The sequence below is a fragment of the Nicotiana sylvestris genome, chromosome 6 (genome assembly GCF_000393655.2).
Source record: "Nicotiana sylvestris chromosome 6, ASM39365v2, whole genome shotgun sequence".
In the NCBI taxonomy this organism is placed as follows: domain Eukaryota; kingdom Viridiplantae; phylum Streptophyta; class Magnoliopsida; order Solanales; family Solanaceae; genus Nicotiana; species Nicotiana sylvestris.
The window spans coordinates 31,985,688-32,005,068 of NC_091062.1; the positions used below are offsets into that span (position 1 = coordinate 31,985,688).

Below are 19,381 nucleotides of genomic sequence, written 5' to 3' on the forward strand. Positions count from 1 at the left end.
ATTAAAAGGCCTTTCATCTATTGCTTTTGTAAATCAAGATCCATGCAACTGCTTTTTTGTTCTTGTTATAATCTCTTACTCGCCGCGATGCGAAATACATTAAAAGGGACAATAACAATAATAATAATTATTATTATTATTATTATTATTATTATTTATTGTTATTTTAAGATTATGAGAATTCAAAGGGTGGTCCTCTCCTTGGTGAGTACAACTATAAAAGGATGTCATAAGGTTTCTCTCTACATCCCATTCACAGAGTTCAGTACTATTGTTGTTTCCTCTCTTTCTGTGAACTCTGTGACAATGCTTCCCCTTGTGCCTTTTGCCATGAATGACAACGCTCGTCAATACAGAAGAATCCCAATTCTGGACCGTCATTTTCAGGAACCACTAAACCCTTTACCATTGAACAATGTACCAGCCTTGGCTAACCAAAACCACCAACCTCTGATATTTTATGGAGGAATGAATGTGATGAATAATGATCATGATAACCATCTTCGTTTCTTTGATGGTAATGTGCCTCATGTTGAACAAGAAGTTGACCAGCCTAGATTGGTCAAACCTCGCATGAAATGGACTGAAGAGTTGCATGAAAGATTTGTCAATGCTGTTGCTGAACTTGGTGGAGCATGGGGTTAGTGACTTTTTACTTTTTTATTTCTATATATATTTAGTGTAACTACTGTGTGTTTGCATGTTCTTTTTTTTCTCATTTGTTGTTCGGTATTTGTATTGGAACTCCGATTAATTTGAATCCGCGTTGTGTCCGTGTTGTGTCCCCGCTGTTAAAGGGAAAACGCTCCATATCAGGATCTTTTCCATTTTCAGGACTCAGAATCCAAGGACTCTAGTGAACCGTAGAGAGATCCTATCCATCTCATCACAACCATTTGTGATATGTTTGCGTATCAATAGTAATAACTAACTAGTATGCAAATCTATCTTTCTCAAATACTAATTAATACTTGGCCGAAAGGCGGCTCCTCATATGAAATCCTTTTTATTTTGTGGAATTCAGTTATGGTGATCATTTATTTTGTTTCGCTTTTTACAATCACTTATTTGCGCTTAATAGATCTGATTCGTTCAGATTTTATGCAAAAATTTAAACATATAACGTAATGAAAATTGTAAATTTTAGAGATGTAATTTTAACATACTCCAAAATATCACTTTACTTATGTTTTAGGTTACTTATGTTTCAATCTGTTTGCAGAGGCTAAGCCAAGGGCGATTAAGAGAAAAATGCAAGTCAGGGCATTAACTCTGTACCACATTAAGAGTCACTTACAGGTATATATCTTGTAATAATCTTTAATTAATTAATCTTCATTCTTCATAGAGTTTTAATACTAATTAATCCAATATTCTAATATTACTCAAAATATGTTATTCTCTGCAGAAGTATAGAATGGCGCAGGAGCCGGATGATGCGAGAAGGAAGCCGATGAGTATATTAGCCTTCCATTTCTTCTTTTTCTTTTCTTTTACCCCTCACGTCAATTACCCACTTTGCTCTCTCAGTGACTCGAGCCTGTTCCATTTCTTCCTTAGCATTGCCTTGGGGGTGGGGGTGGGGGGGTTACATAGTGATATTTCAAATCATGCTATTGTTTTAAATTAAATTAATCCTGAATCCTTTATCAAAACCCTTATCATATTTATTTCATGCCTACTTTTTCATGCCATAAATTGATATAAGATCTCCATGCTATTTTACTGATATGCTTAATTAGGTCAAATTTTTACCTCTTTCATTTAATTGATTCATTTATTTTCTGGAAATAGAGAAGCTATCGTTGGAAGAGAGACAACAAAAGCTGCTCCACGAGGTGGAGGTACGTTCCTCGCTCACTTCTTGATTCTCTTAAGGAACTAAGAATATATAAGCGAAGAAAGATCTTTTAACTAATGTCAGGTTAATTACCTGATATAATGGATAACAGTGATCTGATAGTATAAAATTTGTTACATTATCTTTTTTATTAGTTAAACTCATGAAGAAAAGAATTAGTGATAAGTAAATCGAGTTCAACTTGATGATAGTATATATTAATGTAGGAGCAGATGAAAAAAGTTGCGACGAAGTTCCAAACAATGCTACCTTTCGAGGATCAAGCTGGTTCCTCAAAGTTTGTGCCTATGTTGACTCAATTTCCATCGATCCCGCTTGCTCCTCCTCCTGCTGACGTCTACATCCCTCAGCCTCCAACCGAGGCGGCGAACGAACATGTTCTACCTGGAATAGAAGACATGGTGGCTCAGTCTATTGCTGAAAACTCTGTGGAAGATTTTCTCCGTGCCTTGGAATTGGCTCCCTAAATTTTGAAATTGGTGATCATATAGAGTGTTTGTGAGACTGCGCAAGCCTTTATGTGATTCCTGATTTTGAAGTTTGTTTTTGACTTTATTTTTATTTTTGAAGCAAATAAAACACCCAACTTGTTTGGGACCGGAATAGTTATCCAACTTGTTTGGGACCGGGATAGTTATTGTTGAAGCAAATAATCATTGTGCCTTCGGGGACATGATAAAAAAGTTATTAATAAAAGTTGAGTTTTATCTTCTTATATTTGTCTTCTTTAATAAAAGTTATCAATGCTTCCATTTTCCCCCATTAAAGGTAGATATTATTTGAGCAAAAGTGCCCATAGGAAAATAATTTTCCCAAGATACTTCCTCTGAGGGAAAATTTCACATTAGAACAACTGAGCTCCCTACTTTATAATTTTATAATCCATATTTCAGTTTACAACCATCTAGCACAAAAATAATCGGCTAAGATTCAGCATCCAACTTCAATTGGTTCTAGAAATTACTATTTAATTTTTAAAAAAGATTGCTCAAACTTTTAAGTTAATTTTCGAATCAGTAGTTGTGACTCAAATATTAGTTCAACAAACTAAATCCATTTGGATGGTGAAAATTAGATTTTTAACAAGTTTAAATATGTGGGTTTAAATTTCGAACTTGATTTTGTGAGAAATTTGGAGTGAGTGTTATTTAGACTTGTTAGAAATAGTATAAGGAGGTTGTATATAAAATTTAAAGTCATTTAATGGAGATTTGGGCTGGTTTTGAACAAGAATTGCAACTGAAAATCGTGGAAGAAGTTCATCTACAGACGCTTATATAAAGGTGTATAAAATTGTATAAGATGTATTTATACACTCATATACACTATTATACATAATTATACAAAAAACTGGCTTCGTCTTCTTCTTTGCGTCTTTTCTAAAATTTAACTCAATTCTAGCTCAAATATACTCCAAATCACTTCAAATTTAAATTTTGAACTCCTTTTGATATTTTCAATCATTTGGAACAACACCCTATCCAAACAACTAACAAACTCAAAAAATCCTATTTTCGAAAGCCAAGCTTTGAATGGCCTTCAATGGTGGACTTCTACACTTCTACTTTTCAATTTTCTTACATTGCAACCAAGTGACACAAGGTAAGAAGCAGCAATGGCGGACGATCTCTTGAAGCATATGTAGAAGATATGAGAAGAAGAGAGAGTGAAAGCAATGGTTGTGAGAATACAAATTTAACTCCATAGCTTTTAGAAGCAATGGTTGTAAGAACATAGATTTTGAATTTGCTAGTGCTTTCAAAATATGCACAATATAGGCTAGGTTGGGTAAAACTTAAAAACAGGGGCCATTTTTTGTTATGGTGTGAAGTCATGTGTATTTTCTTGTAATTCTTTCTTCCTTTAACTAAGTAATGGAAAACTTAGTTAAGTTATGTGCTAGTTTGTTTAGACTTCTAGGAATATAAACAAATTTGACACGATCACGCAAAGTTGAGAGCTTCCAAATGTCTTCACAAGTCACTTCTATCTCCCATGAGATATTAATTTTTTTCTGGATCATATCTATAACAGTCTTTGTATCTGATAAAATTTTCACCTTCTTCCAACCATTTGTACTTGCACGTTCAAGAGCCATTCTTATCGCAAGCGCTTCAGCGGTCGTGGCTTTTCTCACAAACTGGATTGGGGATCCAGTGGCATGAAGCAGATTCCCAAGGCCATCTAAAGCCGCACATCAATACTCGCTCATCTAGCATCTATCTGTAGATTTGCATCAGTAAATAATAAAATATCATCTTGGTGGTTTTTTAGTTGAGCAGTAAAACAATTCTCATTTTGAGAATTAATCGATGAGCAAGTAGCTAAAATTTCAATATACTCATGATAATCAAATAGAGATGGCAAGATGGACTGATTGACTCCAGGAGCTAGATATTTTACTCTTCTTAGAAAATTATTCTTATATGGGAGAATTGGAAAATGGAAGTGAAAGGAATCGAAAAAATGAGACAGTGACTATGGTACCAATATATATATTACCAGAAACTCTCATAAGTGATAAGACGATTAAACAATGTACTTAATTTATTTATTTTAACTTGTAAAGTTAGTATGTACAGAAATTACATTTTAATATCAAAACAAACTTAAAATTCGCTAGTAAAATTGCATCGTAGAGAAAAACCATCAATTAGTTTTTAAGAATTCTAGGCATAACGACATGAAAGAAAAGTCAAAATTGCAAACACAAATTACAGTGCCATCAAACCTAATTCTTGGTTAAGAAAGTTATTTGATACTTGGTTGATATCGAAATAATATGTAACCAATTGATTAAGATGTACTCAAGCTGGTCAAGATGATGGAATTAATTTTAAAAAAGGCAAAATGGCCAAGTCCAATGCCCTTAAAACTTGCATAACTGAAAAAAAAAATCATTTTAACACTTCTACATGAGTAATTTGACCTATCTTTGGGAGAGAATTTGATCTTTTTTATTTACTTTTTATCTTCTGTTTGGGCAGTTCAGTCCACTAAGTTTCCGCTATACACTATATTTTGTTATATTTTATAATTATTTTTATTTTAGTATTCTTTAATAAAAATATCTCCTATCTACGCGCTCTTGATGAAGCGTGATTAGCACGCACTTTCGCTCCATATAAGCATGGTCCAAAATTATCCCTTAACTATTACAAATAAAATAAATATATCCTTGCCGTTAGCAAACCAGCCCAATTATGGTCATGTCTCGTTAAGGGTTCCATGTCTCATATATCCTATTTTATAACTTATTTCTTTGTTGAGATGGACTCCACCTTGAAAAAAAGATTATCTTGGTCACTTATTTCTTATATCTTGTATTTTCTCATTCATTAGAAAGATGTATTTTTATTTTTTTTAGCTTTCTTCTTTATAAAATCATAGCAAATATGTGTGACCTAATTGTCACTCCTAATAAAGTGGGGAAAAATTCATAAAAAATCTAAATTCAAATTTCAACAGAATCATAAAGGTGATTTTAATCTGTTTATCTATCTAGTTTTTGAAGGGGAGTTATTTGATGTATTGATAAAAGGTAGCATGTATGTATGAAATGGTTGAGTTGCATGCAAATAAGTTCAAACAAAAGAGATCATTTTCGATAGCATAGATAAAAATCAAAGAAGTGACAAACACATTGATTCACATATTTGATACATATGTTTGAGCTAATTTGCGTGCAGATTAACTATTTCATAAATATTTATTACCTTACATCAATACAGATATTGAATAACACTATCCTGCAAAAATTAGACAGATAGATGAAAAGAAATTACTTTTTTTTATAGTTCTATTCTAATTTGACTCCAATTTTTCATGAATTTTTATCCCACTTTATTAGGAGTAAAAAATAGTCACACATATATGATATGAAATTTTGTGGAGAAAAAAGCTCAAGAACAAATAAGGTTAATCTTTACAATAAAAGAAAGAGGAATTTGTCACGACTCGAAATCTCAATCAATTGGTGTTGTGATAATGCCTAATGTTGGTGTTAGAAATGAAAAAGAATATCCTCTTGAATTCTCCGATGAAGATATGAAGAAAGACAATGGAGACAAAATCGGCTAGGTTACTTATGTTTTTGATTTGTGTCTAAGAAGAGTGTATATCTTAAGGAAAGGATGGGTCAGACCTTTTTGGACTTGGACTCAACTCTAAACGGGCCTCTTTTGTTTTGGACTTAGTTCTACATCAAATGGGCCTTAAAGCTTCAGTTATTTCATTGGTCCATTCTAAGACAAACCCAGAAGATAGAAAGAGATATTTTACATAGTAGATAGAATTATTCTTTTGTAAATATTGTTTTAGTCTGCTACAAAAGTTTGTTACAGTAGCTATTAGGAATAGGCTAGTAAAATACTGCCACTTGGCAAAGTTTGTTTAGACTAGATTCTATTCTTTTATATATATTAGATTACACTGTGTAGAGAAATACACATAAAAATTTTCCAAAATTCACTCTCTTTTCATTCTCTTCATGGTATCAGAGCAGGCTTGAACTGCTTCATTTTTTCACGATCCTTCCACGATTTTGCTGTTTCGTTTTTGCTTTTTTCTCTTCAGCTATGAGTACCACTAGACAGACTCTGGATCCTCTCGCATGATCCATTTCCACAGTCGACCCAGTTGTACCAGCAGCTTTAGTTATGAGTGGAGTGGTTGATTCATCACATCCCTATTACCTTCATCCCTCGGATTATCCAGGGATGAATCTTGTGTCCACAGTTTTTGATGGAAGAAGCTATGATGGATGGAGAAGAGCTGTAGTAATTGCTTTATCTGCAAAAAATAAGCTGGGCTTTATTGATGGAACTCTTACTATTCCACAAGCTGATTCTAGACATCAACAGACTTGGGCAAGGTGTAATGACATGGTATTGTCATGGCTACTCAATTCTCTACCTAAGAAAATAGGTGAGAGTGTTCTTTACTCTCAAAGTGCCAAGGACTTGTGGAGTGATTTAGAAGACAAATTTGGACAAACTAATGGAGCTAAGTTATTTCAGTTACAAAAAGAACTTAGTTTGTGGTACAAAGTAATTCTAGTGTATCAACCTATTTCACTAAGATAAAAAGCTTATGGGATGATCTTGATACCTTGAACACTTTCTCAGCATGTGTTTGTGAATGTGAATGTGGAGCTAAGGTGAAGAATTAAGGCATAACAAGATGAAAGGTTGTTGCAGTTTTTGATGGGTTTGAATGACATATTCATAGGTGTTAGGAGCAATATTTTGTTGTCTTCACCCTTACCTTTCATTGGGCAGGTCTATTCACTAGTGATACAGGATGAGAAGCAGAGGGAGATTCATGTTGCTCCTGCATATCCAGGAGAATCTGGATCCGTTCTTGCTACAAACCAACAAGGAAATAGAAGAAGGTTCAATGAAAATAAGGGACAAAAGGGTTTTTGATCCTAGAAAGAATGTTGGAATATGTACTTATTGCAAAAAAAACCTGGCATACTATTAATAAATGCTATAGGATTCATGGGTTTCCTGCAGATTTTAAGTTCACTAAGCAGAGGAAGTTTCAAGGGAATGTACATACTAATATTGTGTTTAACACAAATAAAGAAGAAATCCAAGGAAACACTAATGTACTAGGAACATAGTCACTTACCTAGGAAAATGTGACACAATTATTGCAGCTTCTGCAACAGGTCAACATAGGACAGCAAGGTGCAGGAACCTCTGAAGCCTCTGCAAATCTGAGTTGTGCTGGTATAGCCAAAATTTTCAATTCTTTTGCCTGTTTCATTCAAATTGATAGTGAATCATTGATATTAGATAGTGGAGCAACTGAGCATATGACTTTTAACATAAATTTCTTTATTAACTATAAAGTCATGCCTAAACCCGTCATGGTCAATCTGCCCAATTCACATAGAGTAAAAGTTACATATTCAGGTTCTGTTGCATTATTACCAAACCTAGTTTTGCACAATGTACTGTACGTGCCTTCTTTTAGAATCAATCTGTTGTCTGTGCACAAGTTATGCAAACAACTCCAACAGTATGTTCTTTTCACTCTTGATTCTTGTTTTCTGCTGTAGGGCCCTATACTGAAGAGCCCCCTGGAGATTGGTAAGGAGACAAAAGGACTCTTCATTCTCAAGTCAAGACTTGTAGCCCCAGTTTTTAAAAGCTTCCCTAAGTCTAGTACTTTTGTATCTAGGCAGAGTTTATATTATGTTCCAGTTTTTAATTCTTATTTTGCTTTTCCCGATTCCAATATAAAAGAAAAGCTATGGCATTATAGGTTAGGCCATATGCCTTTGAGTAATATGAAGAAATTTTCTGATGTTTCTGTTCTTTCATGCTTTACTCATTCTACTCCTTGTCTTATTTGTCCTATGGCTAGACAATTCAAGCTTCCTTTTCCTTCAAGTTCTATATCAACCAAAAAGATCTTTGAACTAATCCATGTGGATACTTGGGGACCCTACGAGGATCCTATTTATGATGGTTATAAATATTTCCTCAATATAGTTGATGATTATAGTAGGGGACTTGAACCTACTTACTAAGTAACAAATCAAATGCTTTCACTGTGTTAAAATCTTATTTAGTAATGGCAGATAGGTAATTTCATACAAAAGTCAAGATAATCAGATAAGATAATGCTTCTGAATTGGGTTTTGGAATTGTTCAAACAGATTTTTTTCTTTCCCAAGGGATTATACATCAAACCAGTTGTGTATCCACTCCACAACAGAATGGAGTTATGGAGAGAAAACATAAGCACTTACTAGAGACATCTAGAGCTCTATTGTTTCAATCTCATTTACCTGGATCATTTTGGGGGGACTTCTTGCTCACAGACACTTATTTGATCAACACATACCCTTCTAGAGTATTAAAGTTCAAGACTCCTTATGAAGTCCTTTTTTTCAAACCAAACCTAGCTATTCTAATTTAAGATGTTTTGGTTGTCTATGCTTTGCCTCCACCCTTTCAAGACATAGAACCAAATTTGATTCAAGGGTTGTTCCTTGTGTGTTTCTAGGCTATCCACATGGCAAAAAGGGTTATAAGGTAGTTGATCTGAAGACATTAAAGGTCTTTATTTCTAGAGATGTAATATTTCATGAGGAATTTTTTCCATTTCCTTCTATCAAATCTGATTCTATAGGGGCTCCTTATCTGCCAACAACCACATTAAACAATTCATTTCCCTTAAACTTAGATTCTTCCCCACCTTTGGTTTCATCTAACAACCAACACTCTATTTCTACTCTTTCTCCTACCTCTATTGTTTCTTCTTCTCCTACCCCTACTGTTTCTTCTCCTACTTCTAACCCTGGTACAACTCTATTCCCTAACAGCCCATTACCAGTTGGATCATTACCAGGCTGCTCATCTTCTAGTTTCCATTTACCTTCACTATCTTCACCCGTTTATCAACCTATGGTAGATACTCTAATTAGAAAATCTACCAGACCTCACAATCCTCCTACATACCTCAAGGATTACATTTGTAATGATTTTCACCTCTCAAATATGAGTACTACATGTTTTCTTGCCCCAGTCTCTCCTCAATTCTTATCCTTTATTAATCTTTCCAACACTAATCAACTTATGCTCAATTCTCTATCTAATATGCATGAACCTATTAGTTATTCATAGGTTGCACATCACCCAGGATGGCAGGAAGCCATGGAATAGGAAATTGCTGTTCTTCAGCTCAATAAAACTTGGGAAGTCATAGAATTACCCCCAAGTAGAAAGGATTTACCTTACAAATAGGTCTATAAGGTGAAACAATGTTCAGATGGTAGTGTGGAAAGACTAAAGGATAGATTGGTGGTAAGATGTGATATACAGAGATATGAGATAGACTTCAATGAGACCTTTTCCCCGATGGTCAAGATGACCACCGTCAGATGCATTTTAGTTGTTGCTATTAAGAAAAGTTGGGGTCTGTATCAATTGGATGTGAAAAATGCATTCTTACATGGTGATTTAAACGAAGAAGTCTATATGAAATTCCCAGTTGGCTTTACACCACCTTCTCCTAACCATGTTTGTAAGTTGAAGGAGTCAATTTATGGACTTCGTCAAGCTTCTAGGCAATGGTATTCTAAGCTTACTCTGCTATTAATTTCAAGGGATACACACATTTATTGAACGATTGTTCTTTGTTTTTTAAACGAACAAATTCATCTATCTCTATTGTGACAGTATATGTCGACGATATATTACTAACAATGAGTGATACAAAGGAATTGACTGAATTGAAAGAATTTTACATCAGGAGTTCAGAATCAAGGATCTTGGATACTTACATTATTTTTTGGGAATGGAAGTTATATGAGAGTCTCATGGTTTGATTCTGTCTCAGCAGAAGTTCACCCTTGATTTACTACAGGAATTTGATTCTCTCCACAAGTCGCTTGTCTCTTGTCCTCTTAACCCATCTGCTCGCCTTCTTGCTCAGTCTGGTGACTCTATCCCTGACCCGACCTTGTATCGCCATTTGTTGGGCAAGCTAAATTACTTGACACATACAAGACCAGATTTATCCTACACTGTACAACACCTTAGCCAATACATGCAGGATCCTAGACAGTCTCATCTAAATGTTGCTCTTCGTGTCCTCCACTATTTATTGAAAGATCCTGGACTTGGGCTCTTTATGTCTTCTTCACCTTCATACCAACTCCTTGTATTTTGTGATTCCGACTGGGCCACATGTCCTAATTCGCGCAAATCCGTCAGTGGTTTCTACATTTCTCTTGGATCATGCCCAATTTCATGGAAATCGAAACAACAAACATCCATTTCTCTCAGCTCTACAGAAGCTGAATACCGTTCAATGCGACGAGTTGTGGCTGAGATCACTTGGTTGGTACGCATATTTGATGATCTTTCTATCCCAATTTCACTTCATGTTCCTCTTCATTTGGAGAGTCAGGCGGCTATTCATATCGCTAAAAATCCTATTTTTCACGAAAGAACTAAATACGTCGAACTAGACTGTCATTTTGTCAGACAACAGTTCCTCGTCGACCTAATTTCACTCTCATATGTTCGCTCCTCTTCTCAGCTCGCAGATCTATTTACCAAGTCTCTCACAGGGCCGTTTCATCACCATCTTTTGAACAAGTTGGGTGTCCTTTCATCCCCCTCCAACTTGAGGAGGGGGGTGTTGGTGTTAGAAATGAAAAAGAAGTTTCTCTCGAATTCTCCGATGAAGGTAATGAAGAAAGACAATGGAGACAAAATCGGCTAGGTTACTTATGTTTTTGATTTGTGTCTGAGAAGGGTGTATCTTATAGAAAGGATGGGTCAAACCTTTTTGGACTTGGACTCAACTCTAAATAGGCCTCTTTTATTTTGGACTTAGTTCTACATCAAATGGGCCTTAAAGCTTCAGTTATTTCATTGGCCCATTCTAAGACAAACCCAGAAGATAGAAAAAGAAATTTTACATAGTAGATAGAATCATTCTTTTGTAAATATTGTTTTAGTTTATTACAATAGCTGTTAGGAATAGGCTAGTAAAATACTGCCACTTGGCAAAGTTTATTTAGACTAGATTCTATTCTTTTGTATATATAGATTACACTGTGCAGAGAAATACACACAGAAAATTTCCAAAATTCACTCTCTTTTCATTCTCTACACCTAACAATACTTATTAAGCAAGCCAATACATAACAGAGAATCAAGAAGAAATATTATAAAAGACTGACAATAAAATAATAACAAGACGAAAAGACAATCTCTGATATAAATACAATATGTCTAAAACCAACATCTAGCGCAAATAATCCAAGATGTGGATTCACAAGTACATGAGATTCCAGGTTTAACTAAACACGATGTTTGAAAAGAAATACAATACTGTCCGAAACAAAGTAAAAACAATATAATGAAAATAGGAAAGTGACTCTAAGGCAGGCGAACAAGGTGCAGTTCTACCTTGAATGACTGACTGGTGTCACACCTCCTTTTTCCGCACCAGCGAGGGTGCAAGGGAGTTTTTCCAATTAAAGGACAATCGAGACGGGATTGGTTTATTTATTTCAGAGTCGCCACTTGGGAGATTTAGGGTGTCCCAAGTCACCAATTTTAATCCCGAATCGAGGAAAAGAATGACTCCATATTACAGTCTGCGTACCAGAAATCCGGATAAGGAATTCTGTTAACCCGGGAGAAGGTGTTAGGCATTCCCGAGTTCCGTGGTTCTAGCACGGTCGCTCAACTGTTATATTCGGCTTGATTGTCTGATTTTATACAAATATGAACTTATGTGCAAATTTTATCTTTTAACCGCTTTATTATTATTGTTTTTAAAAGAAATATGAACATCGCTTAAAACACGTCTTTGGACTGCGTTACATGAAATGCACCCACAATCCGGAACACGTTTTATTTGATGTTTTGGGATTTGGATTCGGGTCACATGAAATGCACACCCAGGCTTAAGAAAGTAAAATATTAAACACGCGCCTAAAGAGACTATCGCGTTATTATTTTGGGGAAGACCGTGAAATTCGCTAAACGGTCCTTCCGAATTCTAATTAAACCATACATTTTGTGAGGGCCCCGCAATCTATACGTTTTATTTGGCGAGGCTCGTCTCATTTTTATTTTTACAGGATAAACCTACAATGACTATATTTTCTATTAAGTTCGTCTCTAAACTAAAAGAAAATCTCTTAATTATTTACATGCTGAAAAACGTAACTTATTAGTTATTAGTTTACGGCTAATGCGAATGGAAAATTGCGATCGAGTTTGTACAAAGAAAAACTGCTTTCATTTTATATTCTGTTATTCAATAATACTAGAACATGAGATTGACCATAATATCAAAACAGATTAATTATTCTCCGTAATTTAAACTAACATTATTAGATGAAGAAAGTATACATATGCAACCTCATTATTCATTAATCATTCAACTACATCTTTATACGAAGAAAGAAAAATTATATTCAACCACAAATCTAAACAGGAGGAATTCAACAGGAACAAAGCCTGATTAATATTTCATTTTTTGCTTCAAGCCGAGATTGTACAAATGTGTACCTGGAAACAGCAGTACAAGAACAAAAGAAGGAGAAGTCAGCAGCAGTAATAACACAGCAACAGCAGATTCAGCAACATCGCAAACCAGTACAGTAGGAATAGCAGAAAACCCAGGAGACTATAAACGACTCCAAGTATAGTGAAGAAGTAAAAGGCAGGAAGGTTCTGACTATTTCAGATCTTAAGCGAGGCAATGAAGCAGTAACTATTTTTTTTCAACTTCAAAACTCTCCAAAATGAATTCTGCCCCTGTATATTCAGTGTATACAGAATGTATATCGGGTGTATACTTCTCACTCCGCCCCCTCTTTTTTTCTTCTCTCTATCTAGTTTTTCCTCTCTTTTTTTCCACCCTTCTTCCTAAATTTTCTCTTCTATTTATAGCAAAATTTTCGAAATTTTCAGATTTGTTTTTTATTATTTTATTATTTTTTTAATTAAAAGAAATCCCACTTACAAATTGCTTTTATTTTTTTAGAAAAAGAAATCCCACCTTTATTTACTTTTATTTTTAAAATTCCAACTTTAATTACTTTATCTTATTTAAAATCCCACTTTTTATTTTTTTAAAAGAGAATCTCACTTTATTTAACTTTTCTTTAAAAAATAAACCACTATCTTTTCTTTTTCTTTTAAAAATGCTACTTTCAATTACTTTAAATTTTTTAAATTTTCAGATATCTTTATATTTATTTTTTAATTCCAACCTTCTTTTACTTTTAAATTTTTTAAAACTTTTTACTTTTTTTTAAATTTTCTACATTCTTTTACATTTTTTTATTTTTTTATTTTTTATTTTTTTAAAATCATTTCCGAAATTACTATATATATATATTTTTTTTAAAATAAAAATAATAAATAAAATAAAATATTTTCGGATTTTTTTTATATATATAAAAAAACAAAAAATAAAACTATTAATAGTGATAATTCACTTTTTATTTTTTTATTTTTTTTTGGTTTTGTTTTGTGTTGGACAAAAATGAAGAAGGGGTGTTGGGTTAATGGACTGGGTCGACCCAGTTCGAAATGGACTGGGTCGTAGGGAAGATTGGGCCATTTTTTGGGCCTATAGCTTGAAATTGAAGAAGAGGCTCAATTCCGACTTTCTTTATATTTTCGCTCTCTTTTCTTCTTTTATTTTTCTAAAACTAAATTATAAAAATACTTAAACTATTATTAAGAACTAAATTAAGTTATAAAGGCGCAAATTAACTCCCAATAACAATTAACGCACAATTAAGTATTAATTAAGCATAAAATTGTATATTTGGACATTAAATGCTAAAAATGCAAACGATGCCTATTTTTGTAATTTTTAATTTTTGTAAAACAATTTTAATTACTAACAATTGTAGAATTAAATCCTACATGCAAAATGCGACATATTTTTGTATTTTTTATTAATTTAGCGAATAAACACGCACAAACAAATACAAATAATTCTTCAAAATATCACAAAATTGTACACCAAAGAAAAATCATTTTATTTTTGAATTTTTTGGGAGTAATTCTCATATAGGGCAAAAATCACGTGCTTACAGCTGCCCCTCTTTGCCCGGAGACACGAAGGGTTTTCGTGCAAAGATAAAGCGAGCGATTTTTGCCCATCCGAGTACTCCGTTGAAGCATTTTTTTGAAAAAGATTTGACCGAACCTTTGCTTCAAAGGTTTCCTACATATCCTGGGCTAAACAGGAATCAGGTCAATGTAGTTCGAGAAATTTTGGTAGCTGGGACTACCGTTGGACTGCAATGTTACTGTTGTTGCATGTTATTACTACTGCTTACCGATCTCCTTGTTACACCGTGCTTAAAAAAAACAAGAAGCTAGGCTAGAGTACAATTTGTTTTTGTTGCCTTGCTTCCTTGTCTGCTTGCATTTCTTTCGGTGCTTTACTTCTTTTGACACATGTACTTGAGTTTGTACTGTGACCTCTTGTTGCAACCTTCTGTTTCCCGGTGCCGGGGAATTTTATTGTTTCCTGCTGGGGATTCCTATTGTAACCCTCTGTTTTATTGTCCTCTGACTTGATTTTGAAATGTATGCCTCTGTTATCTGGGCGGGCTCCCAATTTTAATACTTGAAAATTAAAGACTTGAAATGTATGCCTCTGTTATCTGGGCGGGCTCCCAAGTTCAATGCTTGAAAATTAAAGACTGAAATGTATGCCTCTGTTCTATGGGCGGGCTCCCAACTTCAACAACAACTTTAAAAATGAATGTCATTCCTCTCTTCAACCAATACATCGCCATTCTGTTCTTCAGAGGGGGCTCCTGATTTCAACAACTTTAAAAAATAAAATCCTATTCGAGGGCGGATGAACCCGAAATATCCTATTCGAGGGCGGATGAACCCAAAATATCCTATTCGAGGGCGGATGAACCCAAATATCCTATTCGAGGGCGGATGAACCCAAAATATCCTATTCGAGGGCGGATGAACCCAAAATATCCTATTCGAGGGCGGATGAACCCAAAATATCCTATTCGAGGGCGGATGAACCCAAAATATCCTATTCGAGGGTGGATGAACCCATATATCCTATTCGATGGCGGATGAACCCAAAATATCCTATTCGAGGGCGGATGAACCCAAATATCCTGTTCGAGGGCGGATGAACCCAAAATATCCTGTTCGAGGGCGGATGAACCCAAAATATCCTGTTCGAGGGCGGATGAACCCAAATATCCTATTCGAGGGCGGATGAACCCAAATATCCTATTCGAGGGCGGATGAACCCAAATATCCTATTCGAGGGCGGATGAACCCAAATATCCTATTCGAGGGCGGATGAACCCAAAATATCCTATTCGAGGGCGGATGAACCCAAAATATCCTATTCGAGGGCGGATGAACCCAAAATATCCTATTCGAGGGCGGATGAACCCAAATATCCTATTCGAGGGCGGATGAACCCAAATATCCTATTCGAGGGCGGATGAACCCAAATATCCTATTCGATGGCGGATGAACCCAAAATATCCTATTCGAGGGCGGATGAACCCAAAATATCCTATTCGAGGGCGGATGAACCCAAAATATCCTATTCGAGGGCGGATGAACCCAAATATCCTATTCGAGGGCGGATGAACCCAAAATATCCTATTCGAGGGCGGATGAACCCAAAATATCCTATTCGAGGGCGGATGAACCCAAAATATCCTATTCGAGGGCGGATGAACCCAAAATATCCTATTCGAGGGCGGATGAACCCAGAATATCCTATTCGAGGGCGGATGAACCCAAAATATCCTATTCGAGGGCGGATGAACCCAAAATATCCTATTCGAGGGCGGATGAACCCAAATATCCTATTCGAGGGCGGATGAACCCAATATATCCTATTCGAGGGCGGATGAACCCAAAATATCCTATTCGAGGGCGGATGAACCCAGAATATCCTATTCGAGGGCGGATGAACCCAGAATATCCTATTCGAGGGCGGATGAACCCAGAATATCCTATTCGAGGGCGGATGATCCCAAAATATCCTATTCGAGGGTGGATGAACCCAAATATCCTATTCGAGGGCGGATGATCCCATTTTCAACATCTTGGAATTGTCTTACCTCCGACTGTTTTTCTCCAAATCTTGTTGTCTTGCTATCTCTTAAAACTTGAATTGATTTCCTTGTTCTTCTGAGAAAATTTTCGACCATGGCAGAAAATCTTCTGCCCCAGTTTTGATGCTTTTCCTTGTTCTCCAGGTGGACGCCTGACTTCTGATATTTCAACTGTTCTTCCTTGTTCTCCACGTGGACGCCTGACTGTTAATTCAATTCTTCATCCTTGTTCTCCAGATGATTGCTATTTCTTTTCTTCATCCTTGTTCTCCAGGTGGACGCCTGATTGTTGTTTCTTTCATTGCTCTTCCTTCTTCTCCAGGTGGACGCCTGATTTCTGATATTTCATTGCTCTTCCTTGTTCTCCAGGTGGATGCCTGATTACTAATACTTCAACTACTCATCCTTGTTCTCCAGGTGGATGCCTGATTGCTGTTTCTTTCATTGCTCTTCCTTGTTCTCCAGGTGGACGCCTGAATTTCTGATATTTCATTGCTCTTCCTTGTTCTCCAGGTGGATGCCTGATTACTAATACTTCAACTACTCATCCTTGTTCTCCAGGTGGATGCCTGATTGCTGGGGATAATACCACTGGGGAGTCTCCTTTCTTTCCTTCCTTCAAATTCAATTTTTTTTCTTTTTTTTTTCTTTCTTAACACTGCTGGGGATAAAAGTGTTATCTTCTTGGGATAACGTTGTTGAGGATAACGCTGCTGGGGAATTTTATCCCTTCAAATCGATGCTTCATTCTTCTGGAAGCTGCTGGGGAGGATAATGGCTCTTTGCTTTTCTGAGCACAAATGTCATCTCTTTGTTTTGTCTGCTGGGGATCAACTTCCTCCATTGGAAGCTTATTATGTTGGGGGAAACCCTGGTTCAAAGACCACTTCCTTGGTGCTATCTTTATTCTTCCCCAAATGGGTACCTGATTTCCAGAAAATTTTCTAACTGAAAAGAAAATTTTCTGCCCCAGTTTGCATTTTCCCTTATGGTCTTCACTGCCATTCCATTTACCTGTTTCAAACCAAACAAAATTTGTTAGTTTAAAAACCCGGTTGGTTATGATACTCCTACTGGGATGGTTTTTTCCCTTTCTCCCTTCCCCACTCTATGTTGTCCGACCCTCTTGGAACTTGGTCGAAAATCTGTTGGGGATGCTCCTACATCTCGATGATCTGTCGGGGGCCCTCTTGGAATTAGGTCCACAATTTTCTCAACTGTTGTTTTCCTGTTTTTCTCCAACTTCCCCTGGAAATTTGGTCCTATTGGGATCTAGGCCCCTTTCATCATTTGGTCTTGCGACCAACTTCTTTTCTCTTTATCGCCTTATCTTTGGCGTGTCCTATTCGCATTTTGCTTTGCATCATTTTGGCAACTGGTAGTAAGCTCTGAAAATCCTTTTCAAAAACAAACTGCTGGGAAGGTAAGTCTTTTAAACCAAGAAATGAAAAAGTGATGATTTCAAAAAATAGAAAAAAGAAGAAGTCTTTCTGAACAAATGCTAGGGAAAAGGAAAGAAAAGAACTTATCTGAATGATATAACCGATTCCAACGTTCATGTCGCGCATTCCGGATTAATCAACCCAGTCTATTTGTATCAATCAACCTTCCAGACGGCCTCATGTTGCTGGGGATAAACAGGCACTCAACTCTTTGCGGATCCTTCCCGCCAATCTTGTTTTGTCGCCTCATAGTGCCCTTCGAGGGGTTTTCACTAATAAGACTCTCTCATTTCTCTCAACTCCTGTCGCCTTATGGTGCCTGTGAAGGTTTTCACCGATAAGACTCTCTCATTTTATTTTATTTTTCAGCTGGGAATTGGAGTGTTGCCGATATGACTCTCTCTGTTGGGGATTCTTTCGGCTATCAATTCAGTTCCAGCTTATGATCTTCTTCTTTGCTGGGGATCAGAGTGTTATTCCCGACTTCCATTTGCATTGACTTAGCACTTCTCAGATACTGATCGGGAGGTCTTTTTTGGACATCAATAGGGATTTTTGTGTATGGCTGAAAGGAGAAGGGGGTATCAAAAGTTCAAAAATAATTTTTAGGGGTAAAATAGTACAACTCTTGGAATCAAACTTTCTTGCCAAAATTACAAGCGCCAACTTCTGCCCCAGTTTTTCTTGCTTGGGGATTTTTATTTTGTCACAATATGTTACCTTATGCACACTATGTTACACTATGACCGAGCCGTGAGGCGCCTACGTATCCTTCTTTGAGGAATCAGGTCAAACGTAGTTCCCATTCCTTTGTTTTTTTTTCTTGACTTTTCTTTTGTTCTTATTATCATTACTTTTTTCGTTTTCATTACAGATTCCAAAAGAGGGGTATGAAAGAGTAAATAAGGCTCAAAAGGGGAAGCAAAGGTCAAAGTGTTTGGATAGAAGAAAGAATTGCCTCCGTCATTTCATTCTCTGATAAATGCTAAGTACAAACAAACAACAATTACAATTACCAGAAATCATAATATCTCTTAACTGCGTCAGAATTGATAGCCATGTCGACGCATTTCCCTTCGATATCTGTGGATCATAAAGCGTCGGGCTTGCTCTGTTTAGATTGCGATGATCAACACATACCTCGGATTTTCCTTTTTTTTTTTTTTTGGCACCACATTATCCCACCAATCAGGATATCGAGCGGCCCGAATAACCTTAGTATTCAGCTGTTTGGTCACTTCTTCCTTAATCTTCCCACTCACGTTGGTTTTGATCTTCCTGAATTTTGCTGGACGGGGGGTAATGCCGGGTCAGTGGGCAATTTTTGAACCACTAGATTGGTGCTTAAGCCCGGCATGTCGTCGTATGACCATGCAAAATGTTTTGAATTCAGTAAGTGCTTTGATTAGTTCTTCCCTGATGTTTGGTTCCATGTGGATGCTTATCTTAGCTTCCCTGATG

At 36.1% G+C, this 19,381-nt stretch overlaps 2 protein-coding genes across 2 annotated transcripts; both read left to right on the forward strand.

Moving 5' to 3' along the window:
• The first annotated feature begins 278 nt into the window (after positions 1–278).
• Positions 279–2,576, forward strand: LOC104234442 (uncharacterized). Its single transcript, XM_009788005.2, has 5 exons — positions 279–640; positions 1,223–1,299; positions 1,409–1,457; positions 1,795–1,844; positions 2,074–2,576. The coding sequence occupies exons 1-5, from the start codon at positions 307–309 to the stop codon at positions 2,326–2,328; spliced, it is 765 nt and encodes a 254-aa protein (XP_009786307.1). The 5' UTR covers positions 279–306; the 3' UTR covers positions 2,329–2,576.
• A 3,943-nt stretch (positions 2,577–6,519) lies between these two features.
• Positions 6,520–11,107, forward strand: LOC138870441 (uncharacterized). The gene is made up of 7 exons (XM_070148245.1): positions 6,520–6,909; positions 7,141–7,253; positions 7,358–7,415; positions 7,536–7,820; positions 7,929–8,340; positions 8,882–9,285; positions 10,217–11,107. Exons 1-7 carry the CDS (start codon positions 6,520–6,522, stop codon positions 11,105–11,107), a joined length of 2,553 nt encoding a protein of 850 aa, XP_070004346.1.
• Positions 11,108–19,381: the final 8,274 nt, after the last annotated feature.